The sequence below is a fragment of the Bos javanicus genome, chromosome 23 (genome assembly GCF_032452875.1).
Source record: "Bos javanicus breed banteng chromosome 23, ARS-OSU_banteng_1.0, whole genome shotgun sequence".
Classification (NCBI taxonomy): domain Eukaryota; kingdom Metazoa; phylum Chordata; class Mammalia; order Artiodactyla; family Bovidae; genus Bos; species Bos javanicus.
This window is the reverse complement of record NC_083890.1, coordinates 521618-542707: the sequence shown is the minus strand read 5'-3', so window position 1 is coordinate 542707 and position 21090 is coordinate 521618. Positions and strand designations below refer to the sequence as shown.

Genomic DNA, 21090 nt, shown 5'->3' with positions numbered 1-21090 from the left:
CTGCCTCCTGTACAATGTTACAAACTTCTGTCTGTAGTTTTTCCAACACTCTGTCCACCAGATCTAATCCCTTGAATCTATGTGTCATCTCCAGCCTAAAATCATAAAAGATTTGATTTAGGCTACATCTGAATGGCTTAGTGGCTTTCCCAACTTTCCTTAACATAAGCCTGAAATTTCCAATAAAGAGTTTTGATAACAGCCACAGTCAGCTTTAGGTCTTGTTTTTGTTGACAGTATAGAGCCTCTTCATCATCAACTGCAAAGAATACAATCAATTTATATTTCCATTTTGCTGCCTTTACCATGCTATCTTGACTATTGTAGTTTTGCGGTATAGTGTGAAATCAAGGAGCCTGAATCTTCCAGCTTCGTTTTTCTTTCTAAAGATTATTTTAACGATTTGAGGTATTTTGTGTTCCATACAAATTATAAAGTTTTTTTTCTTCTAATTCTGTGATAAATACCATTGGTAATTTGACAGAGATTGCATTCAGTCTGTAGATTGCTTTGGCTAGTACAGTCACTTTCAAAATATTAATTCTTCCCATACAAGAATATGGTCTATCTCTGCATCTGCTTATGTCATCTTTACTTTCTTATAACAGTATCACATATTCTGTGCCCGTCTTTTGCCTTCTTACATACATTTATTCCTAAGTATTTTACTTTTTGCAGCAATGGTAAGAGGGATTGTTTCCTTAATTTCTCTTTCAGATTTTTCATCTTTAGTGTATAGAAATGAAAAAGATTTCTGTATATTAATTTCACATCCTGCAGCTATGCAAAATTCATTGATTATCACTAGTAGTGTCTGGTGGGATCTTTGGGATATTTTACATGTAATATCATGTCATCTGCAAATAGTGACAGTTTTATTATTTTCCAGTATGCATTCCGGTTTATTCCCTTTCCTTGTCTGATTGCTTTCGCTAGGACTTCCAAACTGTATTGATTAATAAAGGCTGGAGTAATTAATAAAGGACATTCTTGCCTTGTTCCAGCTTTTAGATGAAATTATTCCATTTTTATCATTGAGAATGATGTTTGTTGTGGATTTTTCATATATATATATATATATATATATATATATATATATATATATATATATATAATGTATGGCCTTTAATGTGTTGAGGTTATTTCCCTTTATGCCCACTTTCTGGGAAGTTTTTATCATAAATGTTTATTTAATTTTGTCAAAAGCTGTTACTGAATCCACTGAGATGCTCGAATGGTTTTTATTCTTTAGTTTGTTAGTATGGTGAATCACGTTTATTAATTTGCATATACTGAAGAATCCTTGCATCTGTGCACTTGATAAATCCCACTTAACTATGTTATCTGATCTTTTTAATGTGTTGTTGGATTTTGTTTACTAATATTTTTAAGAAAACTTTGGATCTATGTTCATCAATGATATTTGCCTGTAGTTTTCTTTTTTTGTGTGATATATTTTTTGGTATCAGGGTAGTTATGGCCTTGTCGAATGAGCTTGGCAGTATCCATCCCTTTGCAAGCTTTCAGAAGAATTTGAGAAGGATAAGTGTTAAGTCTTTTCTAAATATTTGATAGAATTCACCTATGAAGCCATGTGTTCCTGGATTTTTGTCTGTTGGAAGATTTTAAATCATACTTATAATTATTATTTTCATATTATCTATTTCTTGCTGGTTCAGTCTTGGGAACGTAACCAATCTTGGAACTTGGAATTCTCAAGAATGTATCCATTTCTTCTAGATTGTCCATTTTATTGGCATATACTTGCTTATAGTAGTCTTTTATGATCCTTTGTATTTTTGCAATGTCACTGGTAACTTCTTTTTCATTAATAATTTTATTGATTTGAGTCTTCTTCTTTTTTTCTTGATAAGTCTGGCTGAAAGTTTATCAATTTTGTTTATCTTTCCAAAGAATCAACTTTTAGTGTCATTAAGCTTTGTTATTGTTTTCTTCATTGGTATTTCATTTAGTTCTGCTTTGATTTTTATGATTCCATTCCTTCTACTAACTTTGGGTTTTGCTTGTTCGTCTTCCTCTAATTGTTTTAAAGAAAAGATTAGGTTGATTATTTGTGATTTTTCTTGTTTTCTGAGGTAACCTTGTTTTGCTATAAACATCCCTTTTATAACAGCTTTGCTGCATCCCGTGTTTTGGATAACCTTGCCTTTGTTATTGTTTGTCTCTATGTACTTTTTTATTTTTTTCTTTGATTTCTTAAGTGATCCATTGGTTATTTAGTAGCATATTGTTTAGCCTCCATGTGTTTGCTTCCTATATTTTGACTCCTAAAGTTTGATTGATTTCTTGTTGTTGATTTCTAATCTCATAGTGTTGTAATCAGAAAGATTCTTGGTATGACTTCAATTTTCTTGTATTTACCAAGGATTGATTTGTGTATCAAGATGTGATCTATTCTAGAGAATATTCTGTATGCATGTATTCTGCTGTTTTTGGATGGAATGTCCCATTAATTCTATCCGGTCTAATGTGTCATGTAAAACTTGTGTTTCCTTAACAGTTTTCTGTCTGAATGGTCTATCCATTGATGTAAGAAGAACATTAAAGCCCCCAACTATTATTGAGTCACTGTCAATTTCCCCTTTCATGGCTGTTCAGTTCAGTTCAGTTCAGCTCAGTCGTTCAGTCGTGTCCAACTCTTTGCAACCCCATGGACTGTAGAACGCCAGCCTTCCTTGTCTACCACCAACTCCCAGAGGTTGCTCAAACTCATGTCCATCAAGTCATTGATGCCATCCAAGCATCTCATTCTCTGTCATACCTTTATCCTCCCGCCTTCAATCTTTCCAAGCATCTGGTTGTTGTTGTTGTTTTTTTTTTTCTACTTTTTCACATGAGTCAGTTCTTCACATCAGGTGGCCAAAGGAATGCAGTTTCAGTTTCAGCATCAGTCCTTACAATGAATATTCAGGACTGATTTCTGTGAGGATGGACTGGTTGGATCTCCTTGCAGTCCAAGGGACTCTCAAGAGTCTTCTCCAACACCACAATTCAAAGGCATCAATTCTTCAGCTCTTGACTTTCTTTATAGTCTAACTCTCACACCCATGCATGACTACTGGAAAAACCATAGCTTTGATGAGACAGATCTTTGTTGGAAAAGTAATATCTCTGCATTTTAATATACTGTCTATGTTGGTCATAACTTTCCTTCTGAGGAGCAAGTGTCTTTTAATATCATGGCTGCAGTCATCATCTACAGTGATTTTGGAGCCCAAAAAAGTAAAGTGTGTCACTGTTTCCCTTTATATTTGCCATGAAATGATGGGACCACATGCCATGATCTTGTTTTTCTGAATGTTGAGTTTTAAGCCAACTTTTTCACTCTCCTCTTTCACTTTCATCAATAGTCTCTTTAGTCCTTCTTCACTTTCTGACATAAGGGTGGTGCCATCTTCGTATCTGAGGTTACTGATATTTCTCCTGGCAATCTTGATCCCAGTTTGTGCTTCATTCAGTCCAATATTTTCCATGATTTACTCTACATATAAATTAATTAAGCAAGGTGACAATATACAGCCTTGCTGCTGCTGCTACTAAGTCACTTCAGTCGTGCCCAACTCTGTGCAACCCCATAGACGGCATACTCCTTTCTTGATTTGGAACCAGTCAGTTGTTCCATGTCCAGTTCTAACTGTTGCTTCTTGGTTTTCATGACTCTTAGCATTGCCTTATGTATTGAAGTGCTCCTATGTTTGGTGCATGTATATTTACATTTGTTATATCTTCTTCTCAGATTGATTCCTTGATCATTATGTGGTGTTCTTCCTTGTCTCCTGTAATAGTCTTTATTTTAAAGTCCATTTTGTCTGATATTAGTATTGCTACTCCAGCTTTCTTTTGAATTCTATTTGCATGAAGCAATGTCTTCCATCTCCTTACTTGCAGTCTGTATGTTTTCTTGTGTTCCTAGGTCTGAAATACGTCTCTTGTAGACACCGTATATATGGGTCTTGTTTTTGTATCCATTCAGCCAGTCTGTCTTTTGGTTGGAGCATTTAATCCACTTATACCTAAAGTAGTTATTGATATATATTATGAAATAGTTAGATAGCATCACCAATTCAATGGACATGAACTTAAGCAAACTCTAGGAGATAGGGGAGGACAGGAAAACCTGGCATACTGTAGCCCATGGGGTTTCAAAGAGTCAGACATGACTTAGTGACTGAACAACAACAAAAAATATCTTTATTACCATTTTCTTAGCTTTTGCTTGTTATAGATCGTTTGGTCTCTTCATATCTGAATGAGAACCTTGCTCTGTTGTGTATTCTTGGTTGAAAATTTTTCTCTTTCATCACTCTATATATATCATGCAAATCCCTTCTGGTCTCCAAAGTTTCTGATGAACAAAGTCAGATGATAGTCTTATGGGATTCCCTTGTTTGTTATTTATTGCTTTTCCTTTGCTGAGTTTAGTATATTTTCTTTGTCTTTAAGTTTTGTCAATTTGATTAACATGTGTTTTGGAATGTTCTTCCTTGGCTTTTCTTGTATAGGAATCTCTGCACTTTCTGAACTTGTTTGACTGTTTTCTTTCCCCTTTAGTGAAGTTTTCATTTATTTTCTCTTCAAATATTTTCTCAGTCTCTTTCTCTATCTTCTCCTTTGGGACTATATAATGCAAGTCTTGGTGCATTTAATATTGGAAGTCTCTTAACTTTCCTCATTTCTTTCCAGTCCTTTTTGCTTTATTCTGTTCCACTTGATGATTTCCATCATTCTATCTTCCAGATCACTTATCAGTTTTCCTGCCTCATTTATTCTGCTCCTGATTCCTTCTAGTGTATGTTCTATTTCAGTTATTTTATTCTTCAGCTGTTTGTTCTTTCTATCTTCTAGCTCTTTGTTAAAAATTTCTTGTATCTTCTAGGTCTGTATCTCCATTTTCTCCAAGACCTTGCGTCATCTTTACCGTCATTACTCTGATTTATTTTGGGGTAGATTTCCTACCTCCATTTCACTTACCTGTTCTTCTGGGGTTTTATTTTGTCCTTTCATCTGGGACATATTTCTCTGCTATCTCATTTTGTCTGTATTCATGGCCTCCATTCCACAAATGCAGGATTGTAGCTCCACTTGCTTCTAGTGTCTGCTCTTGGTGAGTGAGACTGGACCAGAACTTTGTGCAGGCTTCCTGGTGGGAGGGACTAGTGTCTGACCACTAGTGAGAAAGATATCATGTAGGAAGATCCATGCCAAATGGTGTGTTTATAAGTGGCTGTTAGCTCAGTAGCACTTTTGGCAGCCTATCTGCTGATGTGTGAATCTGCATTTCTGCCCTGTTCCTTGTTAGGCCTGAAGCATCCTAGCACTGGAGACTGTAGTCTATTGGGTGAGTCCAGATCTTATTGCCAAAAAAGTAACCTCCAGAAGGCTCATCCCAGTTAGCACTCTATGAACCCTGTATTATTAATGTCCTCATTCCTACAGTGATCCACAGCTGCCCCTGCCACCACAAGAGACCCTTAAAAACCATGGTCTGGCTCATGTTCCTGTGAAGTTACTCCTTTTTCCCTGGGTCCCAGCATGCACAAGAGCTTGTCTGTGCTGCTAAAAGCAGACTTTCTTTCCCAAAATTTTGTGGAGCTCCTGAGATTAAGCCTCACTGGCCTCCAAACCAAAGGCTCTAGAAGTTCCTCCTCCTAATGCCAGACTCCCCAGTCCTGGGAGCCTGCTGTGTGTCTCAAAATGATCACTTCTGTAGGAGAGCTTCTGCAGTACAATTATTGTCCAGTTTGTGGGTCACCTACTCAGTGGATATTGGATTTAATTATATCACAAATGCAAACCTCCTACCATCTTAATGTGGCTTCTTCTCTGTCTTTGGAGGTAGACTATCATTTTTTGTTAGTTCCAGTATTTTTGGTTGATGCTTGGTCAATATTTAGTTGTGATTTTGGTGGAGTTTTTAAATTTTATTTTATTTTATCTTATTTTTCAGAGGAGATGAGCTCAAGTCCTTCTACTCAAACATCTTGTCTCCAATTCAGGTTGTAGTATATTTTTTATAATATCACATTTGCAATGCAATCGTGGAGCATTTCTTTTTTTACTAGTAATTTTAAGATTCTAAGTAACAAAAATATCAGGAACATATGCTTCAATTAAACGTTGGCAATGGCACCCCACTCCAGTACTCTTGCCTGGAAAATCCCATGGACGGAGGAGCCTGGCAGGCTGCAGTCCATGGGGTCGCTAAGAGTTGGACACGACTGAGCAACTTCACTTTCACTTTTCACTTTCAGGCACTGGAGAAGGAAATGGCAACCCACTCCAGTGTTCTTCCCTGGAGAATCCCAGGGACGAGGAGCCTGGTGGGCTGCCGTCTATGGGGTCGCACAGAGTCAGACACGACTGAAGTGACTTAGCAGCAAGATGCTCTAGTTTCAGCTGGATTCATGACCTAGTAACGAACGATTAATTCAAAGTTTGATCTGTGCTTAATGAGGAACTGGATATGAGCACATGATACACATTTAAAAGCTTTGGAGTTTAGAAAATTAAATTTATATCAAGAAAATAATACACAAGATATATTTAGTCTAGAGAATACTTAGAGTTTCAGTAGCTTTACATTTGGGCATTTAAAATTATTTATCATTTATTTGAAAGAGCTAGATACTTTATTACCATAAATACAGTGATATATATATATATATATATATATATATATATATATATACTTTAGTTGCATACTTAGAAAAACTTGAGTTTATTAAAAACCTAGTAATTTAATAGTCCTAATATTGTAATCATGAGAAACACTGGGCTGGAAGAAGCACGAGCTGGAATCAAGATTGCTTGGAGAAATAGCAATAACCTCAGATGATACCACCCTTATGGCAGAAAGGGAAGAGGAACTAAAAAGCCTCTTGATGAAGGTGAAAGAGGAGAGTGAAAAAGTTGGCTTAAAGCTCAACATTCAGAAAACTAAGATCATGGCATCTGGTCCCATCAATTCATGGGAAATAGATGGGGAACAGTGGAAACATTGTCAGATTTTATTTTTGGGGGGCTCCAAAATCACTGCAGATGGTGACTGCAGCCATGAAATTAAAAGACGCTTACTCCTTGGAAGGAAAGTTATGACCAACCTAGATAGCATATTCAAAAGCAGAAACATTACTTTGCCAACAAAGGTCCGTCTACTCAAGGCTATGGTTTTACCAGTGGTCATATATGGATGTGAGAGTTGGACTGTGAAGAAAGCTGAGTGCCAAAGAATTGATGCTTTTGAACTGTTGGAGAAGACTCTTGGGAGTCCCTTGGACTACAAGGAGATCCAACCAGTCCATTCTGAAGGAGATCAGCCCTGGGATTTCTTTGGAAGGAATGATGCTAAAGCTGAAACTCCAGCACTTTGGCCACCTCATGCGAAGAGTTGACTCATTGGAAAAGACTCTGATGCTGGGAGGGATTGGGGGCAGGAGGAGAAGGGGATAACAGAGCATGAGATGGCTGGATGGCATCACTGACTCGATGGATGTGAGTCTGAGTGAACTCCAGGAGTTGGTGATGGACAGGGAAACCTGGCGTGCTGCAATTCATGGGGTCACAAAGAGTCGCACATGACTGAGTGACTGAACTGAACTGAATATTGTAATTAATGTATCGACTGATTTTTCTTCAATGATATAAATTTGTATTAAAAGTATGATTAAAAAATGTTTGTCCCTATTGCTTTGCAATTCTCTTATGCAATATCTGTTTCATTTATCACAAATGACATTCAAATTTACTCCAAATTTGACATTCAAATTTAACATGCAAATGACATTCAGAATTACTCCCCCAACCCATCTCTGAATTTCTAAGATAAACTTAATGTTTCCTTAGCATTTTAAACTAAGGTTATCAAGATCAAATGTAAATTCTCTACATTCAAACTTTTTTCATTCCTTTCTTTCTCTGGTTAATGGTGTCATTATACTTATAGCCATTTCTGCATTAAAATGTATTTTATTCCTACCTTCCCAAGTCATATTGTACACCTTCCACTAAGGTATTCTTGAAGAGCTTGTGGTTGCCCATCCTCTCTCACTACATCACACAGGTACATACTAAATAGAATTTCATTGTTTCCACAATTCATCTACCTTAGCTAAAGCCTAAAACATGTCTTGTTTTGCTCATTCTGTGACTCTCCCATACCTTTTTATTAAGTGAAATGATTTAGAAAAGTGGACAACATTCAATTTATTTTCTTAAAATATCAATTACTATCCTTTTTGCTAGTCAGTGGGGCTTCTCTCATGGCTCAGATGACAAAGAACCTGCCTGCAATGAAGGAAACCAGGTTTGAACTCTGGGTTGAGAAGATACCCAGGAAAAGGGAATGGCAACCCACTCCAGTATTCTTGCCTGGAAAATTTCATAGATAGAGGAACCTGGTGGACAATAATCCATGGCATCACAAAGAGCCAGATAGGACTGAGCAATTAACACATTTTGCTAATCAGCAATCCGTTCCATGTTTAATTTATATGTAATCATTTTAAAATAAAAGAGTGACAAATATTCTAATTAATCAGAGTACAAGGTATGTTGAATAGAATAGGCTCCACCAGCATTTACATCAATGGATATACCAAAGCTCTCAGCCTGTAATGTTGGGAGCTTGATTTTGTCAGCATTCTCTATGTTAGTTCTGGTTCTCCCAGAATCAGGATTAACTTGGATTAGACATATAAGGACTTCATTAAGGAAAATGTTTTTATGGCTAAAAAGATAAATCGGTAAGTAAAGAGGGAGCCAAGGAAGGCTGGAGAGCCCTCACAATAGAATATCTGACCCAAAGTAAAGAGAGGTCCTAGACAGCCTGGGAAAATGGCATTACAGGGAAATTCAGCTTGGCTGTCTAGAAATCCTTGTGGCACAGGCAGAGGAGACCTGTAACTCCCAGGTATCACTTATTTTAGCATTTCAATCACATTTGATCATTCACTGGGAGTTGCTCTTGGGTAGATGGCCTTGGGAGAAATATGAGTTCAGAACAAAGCAAGAGGAATTCTATTGTCAGTTACATCTGCAGTTACAGATCTGAGTTCAGTTGGCCAACACAACCCTGGAAGATGATACAGTTTTTAAAATATATTATACCTAGCTAGCTCATAAGAAATTTGATTACATATTAGCAATAGTGTTTTGCTTACACTAAGAGCTAACTTAATTTTAGTGTCAACTTTTGACATTAATATTCATAATAGTACATTGTCTAATTCTGTCATAATATATGCTCTAAAGTAATATTACATGTATAAATTTATCTGCAATTTGTTAACTTTTTCTCAGTCTTCAATGTTGCAAGAATTAGAATATGTCTCTTTTTTTAATTCATGACAACCTGGAGGGATAGGGTGGGGAGAGAAGTGGAAGAGGGGATTCAGGATGGAAGAGACACATATATGTATACCTATGGCCAATTCACATTAATGTATGGCAAAAACCATCACAATATTGAAATTATTCTTCAATTAAAATAAATAAAAACAACTTTGGGGGTCCATGGATTTTCATTAGATAAGAAGCTGCAAAAATCTGCTGTCAAATTAGGAATATTACATGGGAGAAACATTATGGAATTAATTTTTCATTTGATAGTGACTAGTCATTTCAATCAGAAGTAGCAATTCGTCACATTCCCCAATCCTAATAAAATATTAGGCATGTTAATTCTTCAGTTTTATTGCTGTATGAATGTGAAAAATTAGAGGTATAAATTGAGTAATATATGACTTGTTAATTGTCAATAGCTCTTCTGTCAGTCTACTCTCCTGAATCCATTATCACTATAGTCAGGTGCTGAACAGGGTGAACATGAAAGCAACATGTTAAAAATAAAAAGTAAATGCTTTGGGATGACTAGTACTTTTACTTGTGAACAAAATAGTTTTGGGAGCTTGAGGTAAAATTTGTGTTAGAAATGTTTGTAGATTGCATGCATTCCGCCATCTTCTAGGCTGGGCTATGCAGGTGAGTGCACAGTTTCCATGTGCTGTTACTATAACTCACATGCATAGAGCTAACCTGGCTCAAGTGTCCACAACAAGACTTCAGACATCATTTATGTTAACTCAAACATTGCTACAAATATTTCTCATCTCAATTCCTAGATAGCTCATGACTTTCACCTAAACCCATCTTTAATGAAATAGAATTTACTTGGATTGCCCATTTGGCAAAAATACCAATTATCCAGTTTTGCATTGCTCCACCAGGAGTGTGTGTGTGTGTGTGTGTGTGTGTGTGTGTGTGCATTCACATAAGTGTAGCAGTAAAAAGAGGAACATGTAAGACTGACACTAGTTTTTTGCAGATAGCATTCATCTTCAGTGACTCAGGTCATATTTGGTCCTATTTAAATGACAGGTATGTTTCCACACGGGTGCAGGACCAAGCTAGTCTCTTTGACTTTGACCCAGTCTCTGACTGCTATGAAGCTTGCTTTCTGCTCTGGCTATTATTCTCTATCAGCCCATAGCTAGAACACATAGGAAAGTATTTATTTTTAAACACTGCTCATCAAGTTGTTCAGTTCAATTGCACAGCTTTCAAGTTGTCTGAAACTGGCCATTCACTGAATTTTTAAATTATTTTACCACAATGTCTACTTTGCTCCTTGGAGTTGACCCTCTTCAGTTTATGTCAGGGATAATTGAGTGTTATGCAGTCATACACAATCTGCACATACTCATTCTACTAAAGTTGTTTCTCTTATGAGCAACCATAACTGTGGTACCTTCTAAAATCTTGTTCTGTATTGTTATCTTTTCTTTTCTGGCTAACATATAAAGTGATATCCCAGCAAATCTCATTTGATTTCCAGCTGTGTACTTCCTTGACAAAAGAAGCAATTTCAATTTCTCTCTATAAAACTAAGAACTTACAGTATGTTTACTTTTACATCATTTTGGATTTTTGTATGTGCCTCCAGCAAATAAAAAAAAAAAAAAAAAACTTTTTCTTACTGTGTTTGTTCAGTTCTAAGAACTCCAGGCCCCATTTTAACTCAACAGGTCATGTGTTTTTTGTTTTTTGTTTTTCCTAGGACTATAATGATGAAATTCGTCAGGAACAACTACGTGAATTATCTTACTTAAATGGCTCAGAGGACTCTGGTCGTGGCAGAGGTGTTAGAGGCAGAGGGATAAGAATAGCCCCCACAGCTCCATCAAGGTACATTACTTCTTGCTTTAAATAAATTAACAGTCACTAAGCATGGCAATCCCTCACTGGCCTGTTCTGTGTCATGATCACAGCTAGGAATAAACAACATCAGCAACAATAACTACCACTGACGAAAAAATCAACAACAACAGATGCTTATATAGCTCATAAGAGCTTAACATAAATTATCACCAGCGTACTGTTAAGCATTATCTACAGGTGAGCAACTGATAAAGATGTAACCAATATGCCTGAGAACACATAAACAGTCTGACTCCAAAATTCAGAGTCTGAGCTCTTAATAACTGTTCCAAAAAGAAAAGAGGAGCAAACCTGAGACTTTTTACTCTGGTCTTGTCCCCAGGATTAAGGCAAGCAGATGATATAGTTATACACATCTTTGAACCAGGATGGCCTTGCAAATAAACTGGAATCTTTCTGTATCAGAATTTGTTTTGTAGGATTCTGTGTTTGTCAGTCTTTCAACAGAAAGCATTGTTCTGTAAAGAGGTAAAATGAAAAATACTCACACATTTCACACAGAGACTGTGTAATTCTGTCCTCTTTATTCTGTTGAAGTTGGCTTTCAAATCTTTAAATGTCTTAGAATTAGAGTAGTATAATGCCTAGAAACCATCTCCAGAGATTCCAAGATACTTTACTAATTCAATTTGCCTTTTATTTGCTTTTATTAACATCATCATTAATTTATTTTTCTTTTTTAATTAAATTATTTATTTTAATTAGAGGATAATTACTTAACAATTTTGTGACAATTTTTGCCATACATCAACATGAATCAGTCACAGCTATGTATGCGTCCTTCCATCCTGAAATCCTTCCCACCTCTTTCCTCACCCTATCCCTCTGAACTGTGCCTTTTTTTTTTTTTTTCAATTATGTCCCAAATATTTTAACCACCTTCCATCATTGGTTTTAACCTTTAATCACACACATCAAAACATTTATACTTATCAGGAAAAAAATAAGAATGAAAAATTCCCCAAATAAAGTATCAAGGGAATAATTGACTATCTAAATGTAAAACCTGGCAGTTATGCAATTACTTTGCCTAATGAAAAACCTTCTGAAAATGTTTCAGTGATTATTTTTACATTTTATTCTTTAAAAGTTTTTTTTTATAATTGAGCATTCTAATGCTACCCAGAAACAGTTTATTTTTATGGATATACCTTTTATAGAATCAGCCTTTTATAAAACCCTTATATTAACCCCATTTTTATGGGTTGGGGGATGACATCACTGCAACTAATATTAAATTGATCATATCTTAGTGTTTAAATAATGAAATTGTCATTTTTGTAGTTAAAAAAGTGATAATTTTGGCAGTTTTTTATTGTGTAAATTATGTATTAAAGGAGAAGGAAATGGCAGTCCACTCCAGTATTCTTGTCTGGGAAATCCCATGGACAGAGGTGCCTGGTGGGCTATAGTCCATGGGGTCAAAAGAGATGGACATGACTTAGTAACTAAACCACCACCACCAAGTATGTATTGAACGAGTATACAGGGAACTAGTCTTTTTATATTCTATATTCCTTGGAATTGGGACCATTTTTTAAAAATAATGCATTAACCTGTTTTTGAAATTATAAAATAATTCTATTAAAGGATTTTGTTTTGTTATTGATGTTTCTTAAGATAATAATATAGCTGCCATATTTGAGTAAGCCATATAAAATTTCAACTTTAGTGAGTTTTTACTCTAAAGTATTAATTTCTCCAATTGTTTAGTAAAGGATAGAGCATTGTATTCTTGATTTTTAAATACCTTGGAAAAAATTTGATTGAAAGCTTTGCTTAATCTGATACTGCATATGTAAAAAAGAGAACTAATATTGAAAATTAACCCTTAATTTCAATGACATCTTAATGTCATTAATATATTAACATTAATAAAAGTAAATGTAGCAGAACTCTGATGTCTTCTGTTTCAGACCACATGATGAAATGCATCTGCAATTGTAAGAATAAGCATCAAAAGATGCTTGCTTTTTGGAAAGAAAGCTATGACAAATCTGATATGAAGAATTAGCTTATTGCTGAATACCCTGACACTGGGAAAGATTGAATCAAAAGGAGAAGGTGGCTACAGAGGATGAGATGGTTCGATAGCATCACCAACTCAATGGACATACACTTGAGCAAACTCTGGGAGACAGTGGAGGTCAGAGGACACTGATGTGCTATAGTCCATGGGGTCACAAAGAGTCGGACATGACTTAGCTACTGAACAATAAAAACATTACATAATTGAAGATTTAAGATCTTTACATATATCACCACTACATGTTGGATGAATGTGAACATTAGAAAAATATTGAAGCAGTCTTTGAAGTTATTTTTGTTTGTTTGCTACAATGAGAACTATGGATGGAGGAGCCTGGTAGGCTGCAGTCCATGGGGTCGCTAAGAGTCAGACACGACTGAGCGTCTTCACTTTCATGCATTGAGAAGGAAATGACAACCCACTCCAGTGTTCTTGCCTGGAGAATCCCAGGGATGGGGGAGCCTTGTGGGCTGCCATCTATGAGGTCACACAGAGTCGGACATGACTGAAGCGACTTAGCAGCAGCAGCAAAAATGAGAACTGACAAATAGATAGAACAAATGGAGCTTGTGAAAGAGAAGAGTAATCACATTTGTTTCTAAGAAAGATGACTCAATCACCACTGTGATGACAGAGAAAAATTAGAGAAAGACACAGAGAGATAGACACTCATGGCAGAGAACCCAGTGAAAAGGCAAGTCCATTATTCCACCCAGAAATAAATACCACTCAGAATATTTGAGGTAAGTGATGAGATTAGAGATGAAAATTTTTATGAATTAGTTTCTGGTTGGGCTGCCCATTTAGCTCAGCTGGTAAAGAATTGCCTGTAATGTGGGAGACCTGGATTCCCAACCCATGGGAAGATCCCCTGAAGAAGGGGAAAGCTACCCACTTAAGTATTCTGGCCTGTAGAATTCCACAGACTGTATAGTCCATGGGGTTGCAATGAGTCAGACACAACTGAGCGGCTTTCATTTTCACTTTATTTTCAGTACCTGATTAGATGTTGGAGATCAGAGAGTGGTCCTACACAGGATAAATCTCTGATGTATGCCCTGGTTAGAGATTAATGGCATCCATTAAAATTAGGTAAAAGACCAAGTTTAATGAAGAATATAATTATTCCTATAATTGATCATAGGTCTATGGATTGCTGGTGTGTCCTTGGGAACATGACTTGTATTTTATGTGACTTGGTTCTCAATCTTTTATAATAGCTTAGAAATAGCTATGTGACAACTTTGTCAAGATTTTTAAGTTAGATGACACATGTTAAGCACTGTTTCCCAAACTGGTTCTGTTCAGTTCAGTTGCTCAGTCATATCTGACTCTCTGACACCATGGCCAAACTGGTTAGCACATTGGAATCACTGAAGATCACTGTTGCTGGAGACTGTGATTTAATCATCGTGGAGTGGAGTCTGGAGTCTGGACGTTTTCAACGAATTTTAGGTGACTCTAACATGCAGACCAGCTAAGGATACATGGTCCAGGTTATGGTGTATGGTAGGGAGGAAAGTGCTAACAGCCATCAGAGTGAGAGACTGCAAAGTGCACTGTGAGGCACAGAAAATAGTGACAATAATCTCCCAAGGAGGGCCTAGGAGCAGATGTCAGTGAATAAACCTGAAGAGTAAAAAGGAAGACTGGGAAGATAAGCAGAGTTATACATATCCAAAGAAGGCATTTATAACCCACAGTGATAAATGTAGCAGGTACTGTGATATGGGACTATGTAAATGAACCCAGTGGCTTTGGAAACTAGTAAAATACTGGTGACACCAGTCAAGAGTATTTTCAACAAAGTGGAGAAAATAATAACTAGATTTCATTTGATTCAGGAATGAGCAGGGAGTGTGGAATTAAGAATAGAAAACTTTCAAGAAGTCAGAAAAGTAGAGAAAAGAACACTATAGTGTTGGTTCAGCCAGGAACACTATGTTCTAAATAGGTGATATCAATCTTGAGTTGAATTGAAAATCTGAGTTGATGAGAGATATAGGGTTAATATTTCAGAGTAAGAACATACGATATCAGAGATAATGAGTCAGGTTCAAGAGACAGACAAGGCTCTGTCTGGGAGACACTTGATGAAGGAATGGAATGAGAAATTAGATTTGATGTGAGCGTAATGTAATTCTAAAGCAGGAAGAAGGCAATGGCACCCCACTCCAGTACTCTTGCCTGGAGAATTCCACGGACGGAGGAGCCTGGTAGGCTGCAGTCCATTGGGTCACGAAGGGTCAGACACGACTGAGCGACTTCACTTTCATGCATTGGAGAAGGAAATGACAACCCACTCCAGTGTTCTTGCCTGGAGAAACCCAGGGACGGAGGAGCCTGGTGGGCTGCCATCTATGGGGTCGCACAGAATCAGACACGACTGAAGTGACTTAGCAGCAGCAGCAGCAGAAATCTTATTTTACCCATTAAGAAAACAGTTATAACAACTCAGGCTCAGGGAGTTTTAACAACTTACCTGTGATTGTTCAATGGCATAAATAGAATTTGTGGCTAAAGTATGGTGACATGATTTACTACCCACCCAAGGGACACTTTCAAAAGTATTAAAATGCTAAACTAGGACAACAGTTATAATTCTGAACTATACTGGGCAAACCTGGATATATGCACATCTTACATATGAAGTGTTAGGAAGCCCAGTGAAGGCAAAAATTAGTCTATATTTCCATTTTATAGATGGGCTTTTGTGTTATCACAGTAGTTTAGAATATTATGGGCTTAGATATATTGTGATTGAAGGGGGCACTGGGCCTTTCAGGGTCTCCCAAAATAGGAGAGCATTCTCTATACATTAGATTCACCATAAGTTCCCTAATAATATCTCTATTCATCAGTTCTATAATCTATTGAAAACTTTTAAAAGCGTTACCAGTATTCTTATTGTTCATTCTTAAAGCTCATTTACCACAAAAGCCAACTGCCTACTATTCATAGCAGAAAGCATAACCTACACTCCTACCTGTTCAGTTCAGTTCAATTCAATTCAGTCACGCAGTCCTGTCTGACTCTTTGCGACCCCATGGACTACAGCAAGGCAGGCCTCCCTGTCCATCACCAACTCCCAGAGTTTACTCAAACTCATGTGCATTGAGTTGGTGATGACATCCAATCATCTCATCCTCTGTTGTCCCTTCTTCTCCTGCCTTCAATCTTTCCAGCATCAGGGTCTTTTCACATGAGTCAGTTCTTACAATCAGGTGGCCAGAGAATTGGAGTTTCAACAGCAGTTTTTCCAATAAATATTCAGGACTGATTTCCTTTAGGATGGACTGGTTGGATCTCATTGCTGTCCAAGGGACTCTCAAAAATCTTCTCCAACACCACAGTTCAAAACCATCAATTCTTCAGTGCTCAGCTTTCTTTAGAGTCCAAGTCTCACATCCATACATGACTACTGGAAAAACTATAGCTTTGACTAGACAGAACTTTGACGGCAAAGTAATGTCTCTGCATTTTAATATGCTGTCTAGATTGGTCATAACTTTCCTTCTAAAGAGTAAGCATCTTTTAATTACATGTCTTCAGTCACTATGGAAATATAAACTAATTTTTGCCTAATGTTTTATTTTGGAGCCTAAAAATAATGTGTGTCACTGTTTTCATTGTTTCCTGATCTATTTGCCATGATGTAATGGGACCAGATGGCAAGAATACACAGAACTGTACGAAAAAGATCTTCACGACCCAGATAATCACAATGGTGTGATCACTGACCTAGAGCCAGACATCCTGGAATGTGAAGTCAAGTGGGCCTTAGAAAGCATCACTATGAACAAAGCTAGTGGAGGTGATAGAATGCCAGTTGAGCTATTACAAATCCTGAAAGACGATGCTGTGAAAGTGCTGCACTCAATATGCCAGAAAATTTGGAAAACTCAGCAGTGGCCACAGGACTGGAAAAGGTCAGTTTTCATTCCAATCCCAAAGAAAGGCAATGCCAGAGAATGCTCAAACTACCACACAATTGCACTCATCTCACATGCTAGTAAAGTAATGCTCAAAATTCTCCAAGCCAGGCTTCAGCAATATGTGAACCGTGAACTTCCTGATTTTCAAGCTGGTTTTAGAAAAGGCAGAGGAACCAGAGATCAAATTGCTAACATCCACTGGATCATGGAAAAAGCAAGAGAGTTCCAGAAAAACATCTATTTCTGCTTTATTAAAAACATCTATTTATGCCAAAGCCTTTGACTGTGTGGATCACAATAAACTGTGGAAAATTCTGAAAGAGATGGGAATACCAGACCACCTGATCTACCTCTTGAGAAATTTGTATGCAGGTCAGGAAGCAACAGTTAGAACTGGACATGGAACAACAGACTGGTTCCAAATAGGAAAAGGAGTACGTCAAGGCTGCATATTGTCACCCTGTTTATTTAACTTCTATGCAGAGTACATCATGAGAAACGCTGGGCTGGAAGAAACACAAGCTGGAATCAAGATTGCCGGGAGAAATATCAATAACCTCAAATATGCAGATGACACCACCCTTATGGCAGAAAGTGAAGAGGAACTAAAAAGCCTCTTGATGAAAGTGAAAGTAGAGAGTGAAAAAGTTGGCTTAAAGCTCAACATTCAGAAAACGAAGATCATGGCACCCGGTCCCATCACTTCATGGGAAATAGATGGGGAAACAGTGGAAACAGTGGCACACTTTATTTTTCTGGGCTCCAAAATCACTACAGATGGTGACTGCAGCCATGAAATTAAAAGATGCTTATTCCTTGGAAGGAAAGTTGACCAACCTAGATAGCATATTCAAAAGCAGAGACATTACTTTGCCAACAAAGGTTCATCTAGTCACGGCTATGGTTTTTCCTGTGGTTATGTATGGATGTGAGAGTTGGACTGTGAAGAAGGCTGAGCGCCGAAGAATTGATGCTTTTTAACTGTGGTGTTGGAGAAGACTCTTGAGAGTCTCTTGGACACAAGGAGATCCAACCAGTCCATTCTGAAGGAGATCAGCCCTGGGATTTCTTTGGAAGGAATGATGCTAAAGCTGAAACTCCAGTACTTTGGCCACCTCATGCAAAAAGCTGACTCACTGGAAAAGACTCTGATGCTGGGAGGGATTGGGGGTAAGAGGGGAAGGGGATGACAGAGGATGAGATGGCTGGATGGCATCACTGACTCGATGGATGTGAGTCTCAGTGAACTCTGGGAGTTGGTGATGTACAGGGAGGCCTGGCGTGCTGCGATTCATGGGGTCACAAAGAGTCAGACAGGACTGAGTGACTGATCTGATCTTATCTGTTCTGAATGGGACCAGATGTCATGATCTTAGTTTTCTGAATGTTGAGCTTTAAGTCAACTTTTTCACTCTCCTCTTTCACGTTCATCAAGAGGCTCTTTAGTTCTTCTTTGCTTTCTGCCATAAGGGTGGTGTCATCTGCATATCTGGGGTTATTGATATTTTCCTGGAAATCTTGATTCCAGCTTGTGCTTCATCCAGCACAGCATTTATCATGATGTATTTTGCATATAAGTTAAAAAATCAGGGGGACAATATACAGCCTTGATGTACTCCTTTACCTATTTGGAACCAGTCAGTTGTTCTGTCCAATTCTAACTGCTGCTTCGTGACCTGCATACAGATTTCTCAGGAGGCAGGTGAGTTGGTCTGGTATTCCCATCTTTTGAAGAATTTCCCACAGTTTATTGTGATCCACACAGTCAAAGGCTTTGGCATAGTTAATAAAGCAGAAATAGATGTTGTTCTGGAACACTCTTGCTTTTTTGATGATCCAACAGATGTTGGCAATTTGATCTCTGATTCTTCTGCCTTTTCTAAATCCAGCCTGAACATCTAGAAGTTCATGTACTGTTGAAGCCTTGCTTGCAGAATTTTGAGCATTTCTTTGCTAGCATGTGAAATGAGTGCAACTGTGTGGTAGTTGAGTATCCTATGGTATTGTCTTTATTTGGGATTGGAATGAAAACTGACCTTTTGCAGTCTTGTGGCCAAAGCTGAATTTTCCACATTTGCTGGCATGTTGTGTGCAACACTTTAACAGCATCATCTTTTAGGATTTGAAATAGCTCAACTGGAATTCCATCACCTCCACTAGCTTTGTTCATAGTGATGCTTCCTAAGGCCCACTTGACTTTGAATTCCAGGATGCCTGGCTCTAGATGAGTGGTCACACCATTGTGGTTATCTGGATCATGAAAATCTTTTTTGTATAGTTCTTCTGTGCTTTCTTGTCACCTCTTCTTAGTATCTTCTGCTTCTGTTAGGTCCATACCATTTCTGTCCTTTATTGTGCCCATTTTTGCCTGAAAATTTCCCTTGGTATCTTTAATTTTCTTGAAGAGACCTCTAGTCTTTCCCATTCTACATCCCATGATCATCATTTTCCTAAAAGGCTTAGTGATATTGCTGAAAGTAGTGCTTTCTGAAGGCCACAATTTCAGACAAAATAAAAAGTGAAATAATGATGGTTTTGCCCAAAGATTTTAGACAAACATTCAACCTTTCCAAAGGCCTCATAATACTTAACAATTAACTGCAGCCATTTGATCTCATGCTTTTAGTACAAGTTACTTTTGTGTCCAGCACTACAGTACAGGGTACTCAGTTATTATTTTTATAGCAGAGTCCGCATGTGTTCACTAGCACCATAGTTACCCCAGGAAATAAATTATATCAGAGACTCTGCTGTTTAAAGGGTTACATGCATAACAATAAGTCAGTGAAATGAGTTGTGATTCAAGTGACCTTAAATTAAATCTAAGCTACTATAATAAGCAGAATGATACCCTTAGCTCCAAGTATTGTCAAAGTGCATACAGCTTTTTTTTTTTTTTTTTTTTTTTATTCTTCCAATTTTATTTTATTTTTAAACTTTACATAATTGTATTAGTTTTGCCAAATATCAAAATGAATCCGCCACAGGTATACATGTGTTCCCCATCCCGAACCCTCCTCCCTCCTCCCTCCCCATACCATCCCTCTGGGCCGTCCCAGTGCACCAGCCCCAAGCATCCAGCATCATGCATCGAACCTGGACTGGCAACTCGTTTCCTACATGATATTTTACATGTTTCATTGCCATTCTCCCAAATCTTCCCACCCTCTCCCTCTCCCACAGAGTCCATAAGACTGTTCTATACATCAGTGTCTCTTTTGCTGTCTCGTACACCGGGTTATTGTTACCATCTTTCTAAATTCCATATATATGCGTTAGTATACTGTATTTATGTTTTTCCTTCTGGCTTACTTCACTCTGTATAATAGGCTCCAGTTTCATCCACCTCATTAGAACTGATTCAAATGTATTCTTTTTAATGGCTGAGTAATACTCCATTGTGTATATGTACCACAGCTTTCTTATCCATTCATCTGGTGATGGACATCTAGGTTGCTTCCATGTCCTGGCTATTATAAACAGTGCTGCGATGAACATTGGGGTACACGTGTCTCTTTCCCTTCTGGTTTCCTCAGTGTGTATGCCCAGCAGTGGGATTGCTGGATCATAAGGCAGTTCTATTTCCAGTTTTTTAAGGAATCTCCACACTGTTCTCCATAGTGGCTGTACTAGTTTGCATTCCCACCAACAGTGTAAGGGGTTCCCTTTTCTCCACACCCTCTCCAGCATTTATTATTTGTAGACGTTTGGATCGCAGCCATTCTGACTGGTGTGAAATGGTACCTCATAGTGGTTTTGATTTGCATTTCTCTGATAATGAGTGATGTTGAGCATCTTTTCATGTGTTTGTTAGCCATCTGTATGTCTTTTTTGGAGAAATGTCTATTTAGTTCTTTGGCCCATTTTTTGATTGGGTCGTTTATTTTTCTG

At 37.5% G+C, this 21090-nt stretch overlaps 1 protein-coding gene across 8 annotated transcripts in view; it reads left to right on the top strand.

Moving 5' to 3' along the window:
* The window catches only part of KHDRBS2 (KH RNA binding domain containing, signal transduction associated 2), a 750813-nt gene that overhangs the window by 445770 nt on the left and 283953 nt on the right, over positions 1-21090 (top strand). For all 8 annotated transcript variants that reach the window (XM_061397774.1, XM_061397773.1, XM_061397769.1 and 5 more), the window contains exon 5: positions 11075-11202. In XM_061397774.1, coding sequence (XP_061253758.1) covers positions 11075-11202 — 128 coding nt within the window. The remainder of the gene's footprint in view (positions 1-11074; positions 11203-21090) is intronic.